The 20,596-nt window shown below is 46.6% G+C and overlaps 1 protein-coding gene across 4 annotated transcripts in view; it reads left to right on the top strand.

Moving 5' to 3' along the window:
• Positions 1-20,596, top strand: part of WASF2 (WASP family member 2) — a 33,398-nt gene that overhangs the window by 7,954 nt on the left and 4,848 nt on the right. For 3 of the 4 annotated variants that reach the window (XM_052810604.1, XM_052810603.1, XM_052810606.1), the window contains 7 exons: positions 8,899-9,052; positions 12,987-13,121; positions 13,647-13,800; positions 14,919-15,036; positions 16,182-16,312; positions 17,887-18,042; positions 19,825-20,345. In XM_052810604.1, the coding sequence (XP_052666564.1) occupies positions 8,923-9,052; positions 12,987-13,121; positions 13,647-13,800; positions 14,919-15,036; positions 16,182-16,312; positions 17,887-18,042; positions 19,825-20,345 (1,345 nt within the window). In that variant the 5' untranslated portion in view covers positions 8,899-8,922. Of the gene's footprint in view, positions 1-8,514; positions 8,596-8,898; positions 9,053-12,986; positions 13,122-13,646; positions 13,801-14,918; positions 15,037-16,181; positions 16,313-17,886; positions 18,043-19,824; positions 20,346-20,596 lie in introns of those variants that run through there. The other variant, XM_052810605.1, reaches the window with a different exon arrangement.

The following is a 20,596-nucleotide window of genomic DNA, read 5'->3' as shown; positions in this document are numbered from 1 at the left end:
CAGAAATCCCAGCAGATATAACACTTCTGGAAAATATCAGGGAGTCAATGTCTTTGGTTTTTTCCTTGTGTCAAAGGTTAACTTAAAATATTAATGCTGCAAAGATTCATTTAAGATATTAAAACTGTTCAGGCAAGAATACATGTACATATTGTAATTACTTCCTTTTTCTTACAATTAAAGTAATTGGATTATATTTAATGAGCTATTTACATTTAATAATTAAGAAAAGACTTATCTTTCCAGTATTCCCCAAGTGCAGCAGAAGGGTGGGGGCACTCAGAGCTGTGATATAATTATCTAGGCGTGAGTTGAAACTGAAAGAGCAGTTGAGCTGTATAGAAAACACTTGGAACTGGTTTGTTCCTACTCTTTCATTAATCAAAATAGTTTAGTGTGTGTTAAAGGAGGGGAGGCTGAGCTTAGCTGCAAATGAGACAGAGTTTATCTGCTGAAAAGGAAGGTTAAAATATGTTCAGACTTCAGGAATAAGTCATTTAGAAAAAAAACCACACCCTCTCTTTCCGTATTAATTACCGAGCGCTACCCTAGAATGAAAATGTGCTGATGTATTGTGAGAGTTGCGCTTTGCACCGAGCGTTTTGTTAGTGCGAACAGGCACAAGCCTTTCCTCTTGCTGGAGGAGGCTAGTGTGAAGGAGAGGAAGAAAACATGCTATCCTCATTAGCAGTAATTCAGCCTGGGAATGAGCGATTCAGCGGTGTTTGCTTTAGCAGCCACGCACCATTTGCAGAAGTTGGCCTGTGGTTCTGCGCAGGCATCCCTGCAGTGATGGCGTGAGGCTCGGGTACCTGCAGTACCTCCAGATGAAGCTGTTGGGAACGATGCTGCTTGTGTTGCCACCTAAATTGCATCTCTTCTAGTCAAGACCTTTTGAAGTGAATTCAGTGCTGTTACAGGCTTTGAGGCTTGGAAAATGTAATCTTGTGATTTTATCCAGAGCATATTTTGCCTGGATTGGGACAGAAACAAACAGATGTCTTTGCCAATGAAAGCTCCTCAACTTTGACCTTTAAGGACTGGCTTTTGGGGCAGAGTGGCAATCCCGTTATAATAGACATCTCTCTCTCGGGTTGCTGTGATTGCTAACCCTGGGGCTTGTTACTGCTCAGGGGACTCATATCCTGGGACAGGTTGAGACCGATTCCTTGAACAGTCTCATTCACTTTGGACAGTGGTTTGGGCTCAGACCAGGTGTCATTGGAGACCTTCTGCTGATGGACTGAAACCTGCCCACTGACCAGGCCTCTCTCCCCATATACTCCTAAAATATTTGAGAACCTGTGGTGGGTTTTCTTTACCTGAGTATGCCAAAGCTACCTGTTGATTGAGGTTTGTGATCCTGCTCTGTATTGTCATTGACCTTGTATCCTTGCCAAAATTATTCACAGGTTTAACAGAAAGCATTCTGCTCCCTTTGCTGCTCCTGTTTCCTAGGAAGCAACAAAGCCAGAGCTCTTCTGGTGCTGAAGGAGCCCTGCCTCTCTCCTGATGTATATCCTCACAGCAAAGACCTTGAAACCTTTCTGTTTTGGAGCTTTAATTCCTGTTTAATCAATAGTTCCGTATTCTGAGAATCAAATCCCTGTGACAGCTCTCTTTAATTGAGCTAAACTGCCTTTCTCTTGTCACATCTCTTCTAGAGTTTTATTTAAATGCATTTGTTCTGCCTGTATCCTCCTAGTCAGGCATTGATAGGAACACCGGGTGACCTTCTTTGTTTAACTTGTTTTTCAGCTAAATGAATGGAAACATTAATTAGGGCAATGGTGTATTTTTTAGGAAAAAAAAAAAAAAAGTCTAGGTCCAACTGCTGGCTGTATTTGCGCTCCAACAGAAGCTAGGAGGATCTGTATGTTCCCCGTCGGTGACACCCCCATCCTTCCACCCCCAGCTTGATTTCTGCCAGCAGCTTCGAGCGAGTCCCTCTCCAGGAGAGCAGGCTGGCATTTATTCCAGCAAGATCATCTTCAGTAAAGCTGATAACAAAAGTTTAAAAGGAAGAGCCAAATTTTCAGTCACACCTGTGCAATCCCCTTGAGGGCAGTAAATGATGATGATAATGCATGAGCCAGACAAAAAACGCAGAAAATGGCTTTCTGAGCCTCTTTTGCATTTTTCAGAGCCAGCAGACTGGAGGGGGGGGGGGGGGAAAGGGAGGGGGAAAAAAAAAAGAGTATTTTTACTCCGGGAACTGAGCAGGCTAGATGTTTGTTGTCTCAAGGACTCCACAGTGCGCTGTACAATGCTTCGTTATTCTGCGAGACCAGGGCTGACGTTTCCTAGTGTCAGAGCATCGCTGTGGAAATGTGCAGTGCTGCTCTTGCCCCATGCTATTGCTGAAACACCTCTTTCATAATGCTGCCAGATCATATCTGTGAAGTTCTTGAGTTGGTGATTGAAGTGAATTATTAATGTACAGAGGGGTTATGTATGGGTTTTTTGTGATCAGCTAACTGTGTTCTCCTGAAGGCCCTGTGTTTTCAGCAGATCCTGCTTCAGGAAAGCTTTTGTGCGATGGTGGGTGAAAACGCAGACTGCGCTTTCCATCTTAGCGGCTGGTAAGAGATGGTGGGCAACGTTTTCCCCGGCGCCTGGGGGGTTTTACCCGTGCATCTCCCCCGTGGCTTTTGGGGAGAATAGACCACTGTGAAAGGAAGCAGCCCTGCAGCTGCCCTTCACTGCTGACTCCTGCTCAGCTGCTGGCAGGCTGGGCTCTTAATGACAGATGAGCCTGTGACGCGTTTTTGGGAATGAATACTTGTTACAGCTGGCGGGATGGAGTAGTTTGTGGCATCACATAGCAGTTTGCTCTATAATTTCACTCCCTATTGCTCGGATGCAGCACTGATTGCTAGGTCTCTCTCCGAGCGTGGAACTGTAGCATTTCTGATTGCTGCATCCCACTTCTCTGTGGCTGCATTGTGAGCTTGGATATAGCCCTGAGCACTCAGCAGAGCCTTCTGCTGATTTTTTTTCTTTTTTTTTTTTTTTTTTTTCAGTTCTCCGTGTGTGTGTGGCTGCTGCTTCCCTTTCTGCTAGTCTTTTGGGGTTACATAAAAGCCAGTCTCTTTCTGGCCATTACAGCTACATGGGGGAGTAGTTACTGCTGAGAGAAGCTTGAAATTTGAAGCAGAGTTGTCACAGACATTAGAAAGAACAGTCAGTCTGCGTTGGCAAGCTACTGAGTTAAGTCTCATTTCATACTGATGGGAATTTCAGATCTGATTATCTCCTTTCTCCCTCATTCCCAAACCTGCTGGTGTGTCTAATCCCCCGATGGGTACTCCTAAAGGCTGCTCTCCAAGGCGCTTAGCTGAAGGCTTGGTCTCCTTGACTATGCTGCTTGTTTGTGTCCAGGCAGAAGATTTTGTAAGCCCTGCTGAGGGCAGGGTGATTGGTCATCCTGATGTACTTGAAGATCAAGCCTAATTTCCTTCCCCTTCCCCAAAAAATGCGCTCTGTCCTCCTTAGGTGCTTTGTGCTACACCAGACATTATGACAGATGATATCACTGCTGGGGTCCAGATTTATTTGCAGATGGTCCCTGATCTAAGAGGTTGTGTGTCACATTGAGTGGGGAATTACCCAGGTGACTCCCAGTAATGCTATGCTAGCTGGTCAAATACCAGTGAGAAGAACCTTGCCAGATCTCTCCCTCCAACTCGGGCTGTTATTTACAGCTCTTTGTGTGCATTGCATATGCGCGTCTCACCTTGTAGTCCTGCCTACCTTCTCCTCTGCACCGTGGTGTTGACTGTACTATGTGCCTGCTGTTAAAAAAAAAAAAAAAAAAAAAAGGGGCTGGTTCCTCTCTTGCTGTGCAGTGCTGTTTTCTGCTCTGCTCCAAACTGCTTGTTAAGGAGTATTTGCTCTGAGTTGCTGTTTTCAGTTGACAGAACTCGCGTTGGAAAGCAAATACTCAATCCTAAAATGTCCCTGTATTGCTTCTCAATACTTGTAATCAAAGTCTGTCTCTTTTATTGTTCGTAACAATTGTCCAATTTTACTGTGCCAGCCCTATTTATTAAAAATAGTCAATAAGACGCAGCTTTGTGTGAGGAGTTTATAGACTGGCAGTTCTCGTTTGAAACAAACCAATTGTACTTGATTCTAATCCAGAACTGGGATTCCTGAGTGATCTGCTACAGCAGAGCTCATGGGGAGAGCGGTCGATGACTTGCTGATAAGAAATCTTAGAGCAGCATGCTTATCTTGAATTTACCTCGTGCTTTGCTCAAAGTGCTGGATTCAGAAAGGCAAAAATTGCAAGTTGCATTTTCCGCCCCCCTCCCGGCTTTACAGGCCTATGTTGTGCCATGCTTGTTTCCTAGTGCCCCCAAAGTATTGACAGAAATAATTGCCAAAGTCAAAATCTGCTTACAAACTGGTGAGTAAGGGATTCAAGGTGAGAGCTTGTTGTGGAGGGAGCAGGGTGTGAGATTGGCAGCCATATGAAGAAGCACTACACACAGATCCTGCTTTCTTGGAGAAATACGAGGTGTCCGAGACCACTGTCTGTGCAGTGAGCAAGCACAGGATAGGAAGGGTGATGCCGAGCAGAAGCTGGAAAAGAGGTGCCAGTTGTGGCTGGAAGATTGGTAGGAATGTAGGAGCGGTGAGCTCAGCTTCCAGGGCTTTTGTCGTGCTCAGCAAACTTTTTCTGGGCCGGCATGGGGCTGTGGAGCAGGCCAGGGCTCGGCAACGTGTGCGTAAGCATTTTGGGAGAGGGGAAATGATGAGGAATTCTGGCAATGCCCGGCTGGAGGTGGGGCAGCATACGGCTGCAGGGAGGCAAGGGGAAAAGAGCTACAGGGCAAAGCTGGGCTTTTCGGGTGGTTTGGCTTTTAGTCACTGCCGTCATAACAAGGCTTGGAGCCTTCTTTGATTCAAGCCGTGGCTTGGAGACTTCAGAGGAAATGCTTGCCGTGAGCAGGTGGGAAGGTTCTGATTCAAGTGGGAGACAAAAATCATTTGTTACCGTAACAAAAGCCCTTACTTCTTGTTTTTAAGAAGGTGTGAAGCATGGATTTGGCACATGAGCGGCCTCATCGTCTGCCCATTTCTGCCCATTTCCTTACGGCTCTCGCAACCAGCAAAGATCACTTAACTTCTCTCGTCACATAGCTAGCACTGTTTCAATTTGATGCCTGCCTTTTTTTTTTTTTTTCTCCATATTCATTAGAAATCTGTTGCAGACAGTTTTCTGTTTCTTAGAGGCAGTTTCCTTTTACTTTTAACATGCTCCCTCTCTTTTCCTGTTACAGCGGGATTGGGGCAAGTCCTCTGTGCCCATGGCATGCCATTCTTGCAGCTTCTTAAAAACAGCGTATGCACCCCAAACTCTACTACTGAAACAAATCTAATCTTCAACATTAATAAGCAAGTGAAAATGCTTATCTGTGCCTGAAAGATAAGGATTTTTGGCCTCGCAATTCATTTAACTTGCTTCTGAATGGTAGGATTTAGTTATAATATATGGTCTGCGGTAGTTACGTGACAGTGACTAATGCCTGATGACCAGTCTGGCTAGCTGGGGTGGAAAACTGCTGTGCTGTCATGCCCTGACCACTGAAAGTAAAGCAGTTCTGGATGGCCCTTGCTGGTAGCATGCTGTCAATCGGCCTCTTAATGACTCTCTTAAAGAATAAAAGCAAGAGCCTCCTGGAAAGCTTTTTTAGGTCTGTCCCTTCCTTGTTTCATTTACTGTGTCTCTTCCCTGCCTCCAGCTGTATGCCTTGTGCTGTCTCCGGTGTTTTGCTTCCTCCTTCTCCCTCTGCTCTCATAACTTGTCCCTTCTCCACACTTGATTTTCTGCCCCACCTGACTGCTTGCTTTCGAAATACACCACTTATTTTCCAATCCAGACTATTAATCTTTGTCCCACCTACTCACGAGGCATGAAGGTTTTACAGGAGCCCATTACCTGTTATCTCTATACTTACCCTCCAAAGACTCATGGGGAAAAATGAGGTCTAACAGCAAAGTGCCTTCTTGTAGGGACATCAGCTGCTCGTTTTGGTAATGTTGGCACCAAGCTCTGGTTGTAGGTCCCTGATTTCCTATCTGCCTGCCTCCACCCTACAAAAACATCTGAAACCTTGAAGCTCCTTGTCCTTCCGCTCAGAGGGGAAGAAATTTTCTTTAAAGTGCCTCTTACCCCAGAGGCTGCTGAGAGAGCAGAAGGGTGGTTGTCCACAGCCCATCCTGTCCTCCCTGCCTTGCTCATCTCTGGTGCTGCACGGGGTTAATCTCTTCTTTTAGTCTGACTGCTGCTTGCTGGATCCTGATGGGTTTTAGGAGCAGCAGCAGGGCAGCAGAGCTGTTGTCCCCGTTGCCTTGGGAAGAAGCGGCACTGCCACACTCTTTGCGAGGAGGGCTGTCTGTAGTGATCACGAGGGCGAAACTCTTGATTCTGCAGTGGAGTGTGGCAGGCTGTGCTGGGAGGGTGGGGGTGGCTGGCAGGATGAGCCAGGCTATAAAGGGAGTGTTTTTCTTAGCCCTTATCTCTGCTGTCTTGCACCGGTGCAAATTCATATGTACATGTGCTGTACCATTGTTATTTAAAAAAAAAAACAACTTTCACCACTACTCCTTGCTTTTAGTTTGAAAACATGCTTTGAAGGCATATACTTTCGGGGGGGCTGTATATAGACAACATATTATGAGCCTTTGTTTATTTGTGGGTATCTGGGGCACTACTCCATTTTCTGCCCTGTTCTCCCCATACTTGCAGAGATTAGTGCTACCTGTGTCTGTCTGACCTGGCTACCTATCATCTTCGGGGGGGGGGGTGTTTGTCTCTCTTTATACATGCATGCTCACATCTCTTCCCCCTTACAGGCTTATTTTTCCTCTTGCTGTTTTCCTTCTGTCTGTCCTGCACCTTGGACAGTTTCCAGCCAGGCTTGGTGGATGGGCTGTCCACTCTGGCTCTGCAGATCCCACCGCATGTGCTCCCTGGCCGAGCCCTGGGGAAGCACGGGGGAGAAGCTCGATGCAGGCAGCCTGCAAATGCTGCCTTGTTTATGAGAGCTGCTTGTTGGTGCAGACTGCAGTCTGGGGGGAGCTGGGAAAGTTTGTCTGGCGTAAAGCGCTAAAGCTGACAAAAGATTGTAGGGCTTGGGCTGTAATCAATAAAACACAGGGTATTTGGAAGCGAAGGTCAGAGTCCTTCCTTAGTTCACCCTGTTCTTTAAATATCCCAGCAGTTACTGATGGCTGCTGCAGTGCTTGGACACGGTGAAGAACAACACGGGCTTCAGTCCTCGGAGAGTCTCTGCTTTTATTTATTTGGATGCAGGTCTCGCTCCCCTCTTCGATAAGATGTACAGTTTTGGGGACCCTTTCCTTGCACAGGGACAAGCACACGAAGTCCCTTGCGTAGAGGCGTTGCAAAATGGCAACCAATATCTGCTTGTCTGGGAGATATCCGTGGGCCCCGGTATGCTGCGGCTCTTGAACTCCTCTGCCTTAATGGGTCAAATTTAGCAATTCAAAATCTGGCTTGTGAGGTAATTAGGAGGGATAATGCCCACTTCTTCCTCTTAACACCCTGATAGAAAAGCATCCAGGAAGGACTCCTGGACCTCAAAGATAAGCTGCCAGCTGCCACAGAGACTATCAAAGGGTGGCTCAAAGTCAAGAGCAAACAGCTGATTTTTTATGGTTCTTGGGTTTTTGCTGTTGGTGACAGGAAGCCATGTTCCCCAAGCTGTTAGCTTCCTGTTTTATTTTTACACCCAGCCCAAGCAGATCAGCATGCCTATCACATGGGAGCTGGCTGCTTCTCTTGGGTTGTTCCTCAGCTGACCTAGAAAAGTGATTCTTTCCCCTTCTAAATTAATCAAGAAGTTGGGATGTATTTGCTTTCACTTAGTCTTAAAGATTTCAGGCATGTATCATGCTCCTTGTTCTGAGCTGTTTACCCAAGTTTCCTCCTCTCTCTTGGAGGCGGATGATCTGAGAGGGAGCCGTTTGTTGCTTCAACATTTCAGCCTGTTAGCAAAGGAGATTTTTGTTAGTTCAAGGCACTGACCTGCACATAAAAGCATTTTCTGTCCAAAGCATAACTTCCGGACACTTATGTTTTCTTCTTTTTTTTTTTTTTTTTTTTAAAAGAACTGGAAGTTTGTCCTGACTGTTGTACAATCAATCTTGACTTCTTTCTGAGCACGCTCTAGTCCTGCATCCTGATTAGAGCTCCCTCAATTTTAAACTGCTGTAGCACAAAACAATGGTCCAGTGTAAACCTCGGGCCCCGGGGGATTTCCCAAGGGAAGAGGGGTGCAGCCTGCAGGATAAGGAACAGTCACCAGAAAGTTTCCTGGTCAGCTGCAAGCGCTTCCTGTTGTTTCAGGAGAGCCCTGTCTGTGCTGCTCCAGGAGGGAGGCACCACGCATGCTTTGGTGTGCTGGAAAAAGCTGGGGTCTTTTTTTAACATCTCCTGTCTTCATCCTCTTGGTTTAAGCAGACCTATTGATTGCAAGTTTAAAATATTTCTGAAGAAGAGCTTGTAAGACTCGCCAAAGACACTGTGCGGGAGGAAGGAGACTGCTCAGAGACGGCGAATGGGTAGGAAGGGAACAACGGCTGCGGTAATGCCAGCAGCACCTTGCGTGTGGGCGAGGATGTGTAGTTTTCCATCTCTGCCTCTGTACCTGAGCTGGTGGGGCTTTGCTGTCACTGCAAGTCATAGAACAGCAGGATCTTTATTTCTGATGAACCAGTTTTATAAGGGTGGGGAGGGGGAAAGAAGGCTTATAAATAAAGCCATTTGAGAGCAGGAAAAACGAACACCATGGCTCTGGTGTGCCTGGAATTTGCGGTTGAGTAATCCTTTCCTGTTTCTTTTTTGGGTTGTTTTTCATCTTTCAGAACAGTGCCTGAAGCAGGTCCACCATGCCGTTAGTAACGAGGAACATTGAGCCAAGGCACCTGTGCCGTCAGACGTTGCCTAGCGTTCGAAGCGAGCTGGAATGCATGACCAACATCACCCTGGCAAATGTCATTCGACAGCTGGGCAGCCTGAGTGAGTACCATGGCGAGCCTGCGCGTTGCCCTCAGGAGTCGCTAGTGCTCTTTATTTAGCTCCCTTTCTACTCTCGTGTTCCTATTTCTCCCCCATCTGCCTTCCCTGGGTAATGCTAAAATGTTTTCCTAAAGAAATCTGATGCTAATTTCATATCCCTGGTCCCACTGCCTTCCTATCTAAGAGAAAATGGGGAGGGGGGGGTGTATGTCTGTGTGCGTGCATGTGTGAGAGGCTGCAGCGAAACTGCAGATGGAAGGATGGAGCACAACTCAGGCTTGTAAAATGGGAGGCTCTCCGAGCAGCCAGGATCTTGTGTCAGAGAATGTGCCTGTAATTGCACGCGCTACTAAATGGAGCTTGACTGCGTTGAATCTACAGTGTGTCAGTAGTCTTATTTTTAATGAAAGATAATTAAAGCGCACACGCAGAAGCTGTCTGTTTGCCCCCGCTGTTTGTTGTGTTGCGAGACCCAAAGTCCCCGGTCTGAGCCAAGCGTTGCCTCTGGAGTATTGGGGATTTGGGGCTGCTTGCTCAAATGGCAGCACGAGCTGTAGCGATGCCTAGCTCAGCTCTCCAGTGGGCTGACCAATAGCCTTGTAAAGGCTGGAGGGAAATCTTGGGCCTACATGCTGTAGGAGAAACGAAGAGTTAATTGTGGTCTCTCCGGGATGACTCCTTACTCTGTTGAAATGCTCTGGATTCTGATTAGCCACCTCTGCCCTTGAAGCAAGACTTTGATAATCACATTAATACATTGTTTAGCTTCTGCGTGGTGTCTGCAAGCACCTCTGCTTGCTCTGCGAAGCAAGCCCCTTGTCTTCTGCCATAGCATGAATGTGGCAGGGAAAGTTGGAGTGCAGTCTCTTTCCAGCAGTGAAAACCATGGTTGTTGCTAAAATCTGGGCCTGTGTTTGCTGCCAGTCGGTATCACATTCTGTTGGGTTGTAGAAATGTCACTGCACAGGCAAGACCAGTCTCTCTGCTCACATTCAACTGGCCCTTGTTGTTCATTTGTTAGGTCTTGTAGCCAAGATGGTTGTGGAGTGTGAGTAAAATCCATCTCGTGCATGTGAAATGATGAGGAAGAATCAGTAAAGCTGTGCAAATCTCAGCTGCAGAGAAAGCTAATCCCAGTCCAAAGGCATGCAGTGGGTTAGTGTGACAGAGCCGTGGTGAGATCCTTCAGGTTTAGACCTTCTTTGCGCAGCTCAGATGCTGAAAGCTTCTCTGCTGCTACCTCGTCAGAGAGGGTGAAGTGCTGGAAGCCAAATTGCAGCCCAGTTTCTTTATCGGGAAGGTACCCTGGGAGCCTCACTCGGCAATGTGGGGAGGGAGGTGCGTGCTGCTGGACCAATCGCAGATACCTCGAGCAGAGCGCTGGAGGGAAAACTCGGGAGAGGTGGCTCTTGCTGACACTTGTGTGCTTGTCTGTGTAAGAGGGGAGCGAGGCAGGTGGGGAGGAAATGCTGAGCACTGTCTCTTACCCGCTTCCCTAGGGTCAGCAGTATTTTAAATGAAGCAATATTTAGACTAACTGCTACAGAATGCTTGCACCCAAATGACCAAACTCCTGCCCCCCCTCCTCTTTCCTTCTCACTTCTGAAAAATAAATCCGCTCCTTCCTCGTACGTTGAATATTACAGGAACGTAAAGCAGGTTCAGTAGGCTGTGACAGCCCTGTCAAGTGAATAATCAGCCATGCCTAGTGCACCACAGTCTCTTTACAAAGATGCAAACATAAATCTTGTCAAACTTTCATATTCCAGTGAGTTTACCCTTCGTTACTATCACAGCTGGTAGCACTTTGTATAAGTCGACTGTGCGTTTCTGTGTGATTTTATAGAATCCACAAGCTAAAGATGGAAAGACCTATTAAATCATGCCGTCTGTCTTCCTGCCAGTGCATGACAAAGATAATTCTGATTGTAAGCTGCACTTTTGCAGTCAAAGTAACTAAACCAAAAAATTAATCTTTGCCTTACCCCATCTGAAAGTGTACATGAAACACAGAATGGTATGTGAGATGCTGGGTGATAACTCTGTACAGGTGTACTTACACAGGCAAGGGAATATGGACCATTGCTGCTTTCTCCTTCCAGGGTCAAGACCAGTATATACAATGCTGTTTATTATTTTAGGCTTGAAACATACTACTCAGTATTGCAAACCAAAGACTTCATTTTTTCCCTAGTGCTTGTTGCAGTTCCTTGTGAAATTCAGAAATTATTTTCAGTTCTCATTAAAGTAGAAACTAAATTACAACTTTTCTTTTTTGAACTGTTGCTGGGAGCTGTCAAATTATTCCATAGATAAACGTTCACCCTCTTTGGTCAAATAGGAGAGCTGGTCTTGTGCTGATGTTGAACACGGGGAGCGCTTCATGAAACCTGGCTGTAGCAAGAGCTACCTGGCCCTTAGGTCTCCAGAAATAAAATCCCCCTCATGAGTTTGAGGAAAGCTGCTTGGGCTTGTTAATGGCACGTATGTGGAGTCTGTATTGTCTAGGAGAGTGGAAGGAGGAGGTCAGTTGAAGTTAACTTCCAGCATTTGCTTTCTACAAACACTTCAAGCTGGCATTGCCACCAAAAGGGGTGGAGGAGGTTGATTTTTAACCTGGCTGGTTCCCCGTGCTTGGCAGTGTAAGGAGAACTGCATGGGAGTATGAACAAGTAGCTGATACGTCAGTTTAGATAGCTGAAAGTATTTGTGCAGCTGGGCTTTGGGGGATGCCCTCGCGTTGCCTTGTGGAAGGGGCGCTTCTCTTTCTGATGTGACTCATTGCAGACAACCAGATTTTCCAAAATTGCTGTTAAAGTTAGGCTTCCAACTGGTTATCCTTTCCTGAATGTCGGAGAGGATCTTTAGGAGTAACAGATTCCAGAACGAACTGTTGACCATATGATGATGCACTTCAAAACCAGACTGCTTATTGGGAGCAGCCTTGTACTCAACAGCCGTGGCTGGAAATGTTTCCCGTCAGTGGGAACTCCATGGGCCTATGTCTGCTGTCAGTGCCAAGTCTGTTCTGATCAGTATTGTCCTCAGCGTGGTTAGGGCTCCCCGTCTTGGGTTATGCCCGAGAGCAGAACAAAAAGACAGTGCTCGTAAGTTCTTGGGTTTCTTCCAGTTCTCCCATCTCTGTCTACCTGTGGTCATCTCTTGTTGCATGCATAGATTTTTAAACTCTTAAGGACAGGGGACATCTTTTTGTTATGCTTGTAAGTGGTGCAGCGAGCTCCTGATCCAAGCCCCTAGGCACTCTCACAGTCCAAACGATGGATGATGTTTGTCATAGCAGCGCACTGGGCAATCCAAGCTGTTAGAGAGAATATCCCTGTTTGAGAAGTTCCCCTTTGGTTTTGATTTGGAATAAACGTGAATGCATCAATTTTTCAGACACTGCCACCTGAAGGAACAAAAGGGTCAGTGCTTTCGTCTGTGGTTATAGCTCAGGCTTTAGGATCAAGGACTGGGTCTGCTCTCTAGTTGCAGACTACTTTGAGCTTGTAAATATGTGCCAGTTACCCTGGAGGCAGGCCTGCTGGAGACTGGGAGCCTTTGAGATTCTCCAGAGCAATAAAAATCTAACTGTATTTGCCTCTAATAAACAGAACAGCAGAGAGTCTTAAAGGACCTACATACCCATCCAGATTCAGACCATTATAGTATTGTCAGCCCTCTTTATTTTGTTACTTTAATAACGACTTGAAAGTATGTCTCGATTGTTTCTTTGTTGCTTGAAGATCCCTTGGAAATGTCAGGTTTTGGTGGAACAGAGTGTTTTCTTCCTGGACGTTAAACTCAACCCTGACAAACTGTAAAAGCAGCATGGTTCGTTCGTTCTTTCTTCTTTCTTCAAGCAAACAAGGTGGGAGACTGAATGTGGTCTGATGTGGCTCACAAGGGTAATGTGGACACTTTAATATTCCAGGTAAATTTGCAGAAGACATATTTGGAGAGTTGTTTACTCAAGCCAACACCTTTGCCTCTCGGGTGAGCATTCTAGTCGAGAGAGTTGACCGCTTGCAAGTCAAAGTCACTCAGCTGGATCCCAAAGAGGAAGAAGGTAATGGAGTGGAGCACAGTCCTTGCAGACCAAGCGTGGTAAAGATTCTCATTGAGTCAGCATGGTTGGTTCACGGCCATAAAGTGAGCATGACGCTGCGATGGGTGTTGGAATGTCTTCTCTTGGACTAAGAGGGACCGTTTCCTCCTCTCCTGAAAAAGCACCATGCTGCTCATGTGGATAGCCTTTTTGACTGAGTCTAGCTTTGCTCGTTAGCAAGTCTCCATGTGGAAACTCACTTTTCAACAGTTTGATAGCGGTGCACTTCTCGAGTCTTGGTCGCAGGGGTTCAAAACCACATCGGCAACTCTCAAGAGAGCCATGTCTATACAGCAGCAGATCTTGGCACGGCATGATCTGAGCTTTGCTGGGTTTCCCAAGAGATCTGTGGGAAAAGGAACCTGACCTTAAGAAGTGCTAAGCGTGCCAAGAACTCCAACTGAAATCAGATGTTCACTACTTTATCTTCAGTGTCATTGGCCTGGGTCAAGCTGTTCTTCACTTGCTCTCTCCTCTTTCTTACAGTGTCCCTGCAAGGCATTAACACCAGGAAGGCCTTCAAAAGCTCCACCACTCAGGACCAGAAGCTCTTTGATAGAGATTCTCTCCCCGTGCCTGTCCTTGAAACCTATAGGACCTGCAATACTCCTCCACCTCTCAACATTCTATCACCTTACAGGTATGGCTGCAATACCTTCTTGGCCCCTTGCTCCCTTGCAGAGTACCTCTTCCTCCCAACCTGCCGAGGAGGTCATTTCCCATCTTGTGCTGTATTGAAGTATCTGTTTCCACTGGGAAATCGAGTTGCTACACTGAGATCCACCAGGAAATCTCCATCCCCCGGATTACGTGGAACTTTGCTTTTGGGGCTGTACAAATGAGGGTAGCTAGAAAATTATATATTTGGTTACCTGCTGTCACTTTTGTGACTGCCTTGGGGCAAGGCTTGGCTGGCACTGCATAAACATGCTAGGTGTTGTGCAGATGATGCATTTTTCTTGTGCTTCTCTGTAGCCCTGTGGCTTCTTTCCAGAAAGCCGCAGTGCAAACTGCAGAGCATACATCTGTAAATGGCTCTCACCCAGGTGGGTGCAGCAGACTCCTGTAGATCTGGAGATGCTTTCTGTGGCCTCCTGTGCCTGGTCTGAGACATCTGATGTGACCTACGCTGGCTGTGTAACCAGTTCTTCTGAGCAGTCCTGCTCTGATTTCATCTTGTAGGTAGTAGAAGTAAAGGGGGTCAGAATACGGAGACTTAGCCCACATCCATAAATATCTTTTGAACAGGTAAAAAGTAATTACAGATAGCTGGAGGCAGCTGTCTTCTGCCAGACGCGGCTGCACTGCAAAGTAGGAGGAGAGTGTGTGTGTGTGTGTGCGTGCACGCTCACTCATGAGTTTCAAGGACGCTGCTGGTCTGATTTAGGGTTCCTGAGCTGGAGAAGGTTTTTTTCACACCAAAAATACAACACAAACAAGTGGGAGTTGAAGTGAGAGACCTGCTGCTCTCTTGGTGATTGTTCAGAGCAGTTGAGCTCTTCAGGTGCTGAGTAATGGAGAGTTTGTGTGAGGACAAAAGTGATGGCAAGTGGGAGAGCCAGGACAAGTGAGGCTGTGGGTCCGCTGCCTGTTCTGAAATGGGGGACAGAGGGAAGAGCAGCGTGTTTGACCTTCTCACTGCAGGCTTTTAAACTGTCATCTGGGGTTATGCCTTGCGTTTTCTTTGGGCTTCAAACAAATGTGTGACTTGGTCCTTGTTTGTGTGTGTGTTTGTTTTTTTTTTTTTCCCTGTTCTAGGGATGATGGCAAAGAGGCACTTAAATTCTACACGGATCCTTCATATTTCTTTGACCTTTGGAAAGAGAAAATGCTTCAGGACACCAAGGATATTATGAAAGAGAAGCGGAAACATAGGGTGAGGAAATGGGAGATCTCTGCCAACAGAGGCATGTCAGGGAAGAATAGGAGGTGGGAAGTGTTGATAAATCTTGGACTCCAAAATTGCTATCCAAAATTCAGGTTTGCTCTCTTAAGCTCTTTAGGGATCAATTCAGTGAAGGTTTTTTCTGGTTTACTCTCATCCTTGTTAATTAAAAAAAGAAAACAAAGATAGCCTTGATCTGTTTTTCCAAATGGCACCATCTTTGTATGGTTACAGTGGTGTAATTTGTAGTTCTCAAATGTAGTGCTGGTGCAGTCAGCAGGGGAGAAAGTTGCATCAGAGTCTTTTCTGCACTTCTGATCTTGCATAGGGGTCTGTTCAGTGTTGAAGCCGTGCGAATCCCACTGCCCCAGCACCGCAGCATGTTGAGTGGTGTAATAAATTCTGCGGTGGAAGAATAAAGAAAAGAGAAAATGTCCCTTCAGCAGTGCAAAACCAGGCCCTAATGTTAAATTAGGGGCAAGCGGGAGGCTTAACAAAACCATTTAAGCTGAAAATGGCAGGTAGAGTTCCTGGTTTGGTTGCCTGGGGATTTGGACCCATGTTTACCAACACTGAAACTTACACCATAAAACATTCAGTTTGAGCATACTTTATTTAGCTTTTGAGCAACTGGAGTATTAAGTATCAAAATAGATCATGATTTTTCAATCAGAATAACAAAGGAGAGCTTTAGGCCATGTTAGAATACAGAGTGAGGCTAGCTAAAGCCCAGTTCTTTGTGGGCAAGTGTCCATATTGCACCTCAAAGCACTTAACACCAGCAAGATGATAGTGAGATTTGGCAGCCTTGACACAGAGGCCAAAAACTGAATTGATGTGGGAAACTGAGCTTTCACTCTGCCCTCAAGGTGGTCATGCCAGGGAGTAACGATGGCATCATGTCTGGGCTGCACTGGGGAAATCTGATGTTGTCTGTCTTTTTTTATGCTATCTCTGCTCCAGCTTCTTTGTATGGGAGATCTTTGGAGCTTGCAGCAATCAGGAAAGTAAATTAAAAATCCTGGCCCTCTTTGAGAATGTATCTTATTGAAACTGCTACAGGTCTGTCCTATCCCTCCCTGTTCCCAGTGAGTTTAAAGCAAAATAAGGCTTCTGTTTGATTCCTCCTCCCTTAGAAAGAGAAAAAGGAGAATCCAAACCGAGGAAATGTGAATCCACGGAAAATCAAAACCCGGAAAGAAGAGTGGGAGAAGCTGAAAATGGGACAAGAATTTGTTGAGTCAAAGGACAAACATGGTCCTGCTGGGTAAGCAAGTCTGGGGCTCTCTGTTCAGCTCCCCAGTGAGGGGGAGCAGGCGGGCGTTGTTGATTGTAATGCAGTTCACCCTGCTCTGCAGCTTCTCCAGATCTGCTGCACAGTGCGGATCGATACTGCCACTAATCAGATTCTCCAAAGTAAATCCGTCTGCTGATTTAAAATTTGCTAAATAAATCAGGGAGCTACATGGTTTGAACAAGGTGGCAGGAACAGCTTCGGTAGCAAGTCTGCTCTCGGCTGCCTGTCTTGTGGGCACAAAAGTGTTGAGAGCTTTGGCTCCCTACCCCATCACGGTGCCCTTCCCATCACACCTAGCCTCTGGACCTTACGCTGAGGAGCAGGGTGGCATCTCGGTGGTATTGTGTGACTGCTTTGTAACATTTCACAAATGGCTCTTCACACCCTAAAGTTGAAGCGGGGGCTGTCCCCATCCAAGTATTTCAAGCTACAGATCTCTCTTTAGCGCTTCTGGCTTGGGAATTCATTTAACTTTTGACACCAGCAAGGTTGGAAGCAGACCGAATTCCCCACAATGCACTTCTCGCTTGCTCGCTCCTTGCAGCTTCCTTTCATATAAGAAAAATCTCTCTTTAAATCACACTCTCCAGCTAAAAATAAAACTTGCTTTTAGTTTAATAGGAGAATAGGTTTGGTTTCTAGCAGAGGAATCGAGCAGCACAACAGCACCATTTTCTTGCTCCTCTCTTCTGGTGTAAGCATGTTCATGCATTTGAATTCACTGGAGGTCCAGAGCCCCCAAGAATGGGGTGGTTCCACCGCCCCACAGTGAAATGAGCTCATTGAAAGTTGAGTGTGAGAGTGGTCTCTTCCTTCAGTACTATTTCAGCTCTGGATATTTGCTTTTAATGGCATCGCTGTTCCTTGGGTTCTTTTTGATACTCTATTCTCAAGCTTTTTTTTTTTTTTTTTTTTTTGGCATCTAGGAGTACCTCTTCTTTTTTTGCCACTGATGATACCCAATGTAACTGGGAGTCCTTTAAGTCCACACTGGTCAAAACACGCTCTTATAAATGTTTTTTCTAGAATCAAATGTTAAGAAATGTATTTTTTATTTTGGTGTTTTCTTGTTCACTAAAATATATACTCGTGCTGTTCTGGTGTGTGGTAGCAATAAACAAACATGAGAGCATCTGGGCAAATTCTAGCCAAAGAATTACGCAGAGCATACTAATACAGCTGTACATAATTCTTCATATAGGATGCTTTGAGAAACAGACTTTTTTCTTTTTTCTTTTTTTTTAAATGTTGCTTTAAGGTTTTGTTTTGTGTGTCCTGACGTGGTGGTTGATAAGGTTCCACCTAGAGACAGGTCCCACTGTGCTGGGAAAAGCCATTCCTGCTAGAAGACCTCATTTCTAAATCTTGCAGGTTGATCCATCCACTTGGTTAATATCACTGCCGTTCGGTGGTTGAACTGCTGCATGGTTGTTTGTTGTAACCCTTCCAGGAGGCAAAGCTCTTGTGAGTGGCTGGGGGGGGGAATGAGCTTTAGACATTGCCTTGAACTCTTTAAATAAATCGCTTGTCTTGCTTTCACTCAGGTACCCCTCTAACATGGTGTATCAGAACGGCAGCATCGGTTCAAACGAAAGCATGGACGTGAACTGCTACCCGCCACCGCCGCAGACTGACTCTATTGTGCCACCACCTCCTTCATTCCCAGATGACAGCCTGCCTCCGCCCCCGGTGGAATTTAGGTAAGCCTACGGGATCCCTTCTGTCACCAAGGAGTAGTAGGTGGTGTAAAAGGATGACATGAGACAGGCTGAGATAGTTCAGCATAACTTCCTAACGGGTGTTGTATGGGAACGAGAATGCTCCTGTCTGGAGGGGAAGTGCAACTGCAGGCAGGGACAGAGGCACAGGCAGAACAGCTCTCCGTAAATCCCAACCACCATCGTTGTTCCCATACAGAAGGGGACAGTGGGCTTGGGCAAGAAGTAGAGCAGGCTTATTTCACTTTCTAGAAGAGTGGGGTCCCAATTAATGGTCTGGCTCCATTGCATGCGTTTTCCAATGCAGTTGGTCCAGAGCATGTAGACTTACGTTCCTGATAGAGCTGTGCGAAGAACGGTTTTTCTTTCTCTGCTGTTTTTGTTACCATTTGCCCTATGATCTCTGACAAATGCATGATGTGGGCACTGAAGATGTAGATGTAGTTAAATTTAAAGGACTTGAGCACACCAGCTGACTTCTTCCCAGAGACTTCAGTGCAAGTTCAGGGTAGCTGCTTTGTATCTGATGAAATGGTGACTTCCAGTCACCTCTAGAGTTGAGAATTATGGTCCAGCAGTAGCTCAAGACACAAAGGGTGAAACAAGAGAGTAGCCTTTTTTTTAAAGGCAGTAAAACAGAGTCCAGAGTAACAGGAGGAAGTATGTCTGATAGACAGGACTGTGTTAGCTTGTCTCCATCTTATCCAAAGGCAGCAATGCTGCAGAAAAGGCTCTTCTGATGTGTCAAAGAGACCAAGCCCTCCACTCTGCAGCATGTTCCTCTAGGGCAGAGCAGAAACGAGCTTTCAGATGAAGCTTACGCTGCCTTATGCAGTTGCTTAGATCTCTGCCAGCCACAGAGATCTCCTTTCTCTGGTTTTGTTTTGGTGGTTGTTTTTTAAAGAACCCTGGGAGCTAGGTTTGATCTCCAGTAGTCTGTCTTGGATCAGCACTGTGCACTGTTAAAAATTGTGACATTTTTGTAGCAAAAGTACCTTATTTTTCTGTCTTACTGTGGAAGGGGATGTCAGTTTAGGGCTTCCTTTACACATAGATAGGATATTACAGTATCTTATGGGCAGTAGTGTTTTCTGGTATAAACACAGCTTCCATAAATGGGAGATTCAGTCGCTCATGAATAGGTGTTTTCCTTAAGAGCACGTTGGGTTTCCATGTCTTCCTCTTCACTCCCCATGGCGAGCTATGAGACATGGCTGCTGCTCTCCAGCTCTGAGCCATGGAATCCGGTGAAGAGATCTGTTCCTAGCAGGTGTTCAGAGCATATGCTTTCCTGGCACACCCACCAGTCCTTGTGCGATTTATCACGGTAGACATCCCTGCTTGGCGTGTCATAAGTCTGACCTCAGTGTGGAGGGGTAGTGGCTTGCGTTGCTGCAGGAGCTCTTAAGCCAGGAGGCTGCTCTGAGCTCAGACGTGACGCCTGGCCTCTGGCGGAGAGGTGAGATGGCTCATGTTCTTGTCAGCCTGGGAGATGGGATGGATGATAGCATTTCTGCCAGTCCCTAGAAGCTTTCTTTTGTTCTGGTTGTGTAGGCCAAAAGAATCGCTGCGAGGGAACTAAAACCAAGGAGTGAGGTCTCTTGGAAACACCAGTTAAAGCTGGAACTTAGATTTTTTTTTTTTTTTTTTTTTTTTTGTCTGGACTGCACCAAACACACATGATTTGCATTAACATTGAGATTGTACAGTCTAATCTGGCCTCACATCTAATAGCCTTATGTCTCTTTCCTTCTGTTGCAACAGCTATCCTGTAGACAACCAAAGAGGTTCCGGTTCTGGAGGGACCAAACGATCCAGCCTGGTTAGCCCAAGTCACCCACCACCAGCTCCTCCGATCGGATCCCCCTCAGCAGCCAGGCCAGGCTTTGCTCCCCCTCCGGCGCCACCTCCACCACCACCACTGCTGGGAAACACCTCCCCTCCACCACCTCCCATGGGCTTCCCATCCCCGGGAACTCCACCACCACCCTCACCCCCTTCTTTCCCTCCTCACCCCGAGTTTGCTGCCCCGCCACCACCACCACCCCCTCCAGCAGTCGAATATGCCAGCGTGCTCCCACCTCCGCTGCCACAGCCAGGCAGTGGGAATACGCCGCCTCCCCCTCCACCACCGCCTCCTCCTGGCCCACCGCCTCTGTCTTCCAGTGGCCTGGATGGTCCCCCACCCCCTCCTCCACCTTCAGACACCTCCGCCTCCAAGCCCAAGTCATCCTTGCCTGCGGTTAGTGATGCCAGGAGTGATCTGCTTTCAGCTATTCGTCAAGGTAAGGCTTTGTTTCAATACCAACTTTCTCCTTTGCCTCTGGAAAAACCCCGCAGTATCCAAGTGAGAGCACTTGGGAGCCATCTCATGAGCAGTGGTGTGACTGCCTTGCTGCTTGAGACCTGTTCCTTGTGGTCCCTCCTTGTCTGCCCACCCTAACGACAACCTCAAAAGGTTTTGTGCCTCCACCTGCACCTTTGGAGATGGCAGTACTGGAATTGGTGTGGTCCAAGTTTGCAAGTGGATTGAACA

This window comes from Harpia harpyja, chromosome 16 (assembly GCF_026419915.1).
Source record: "Harpia harpyja isolate bHarHar1 chromosome 16, bHarHar1 primary haplotype, whole genome shotgun sequence".
Classification (NCBI taxonomy): Eukaryota; Metazoa; Chordata; class Aves; order Accipitriformes; family Accipitridae; genus Harpia; species Harpia harpyja.
Note: the sequence above shows the minus strand (reverse complement) of the source record. Positions and strands in the feature narration are given on the sequence as shown.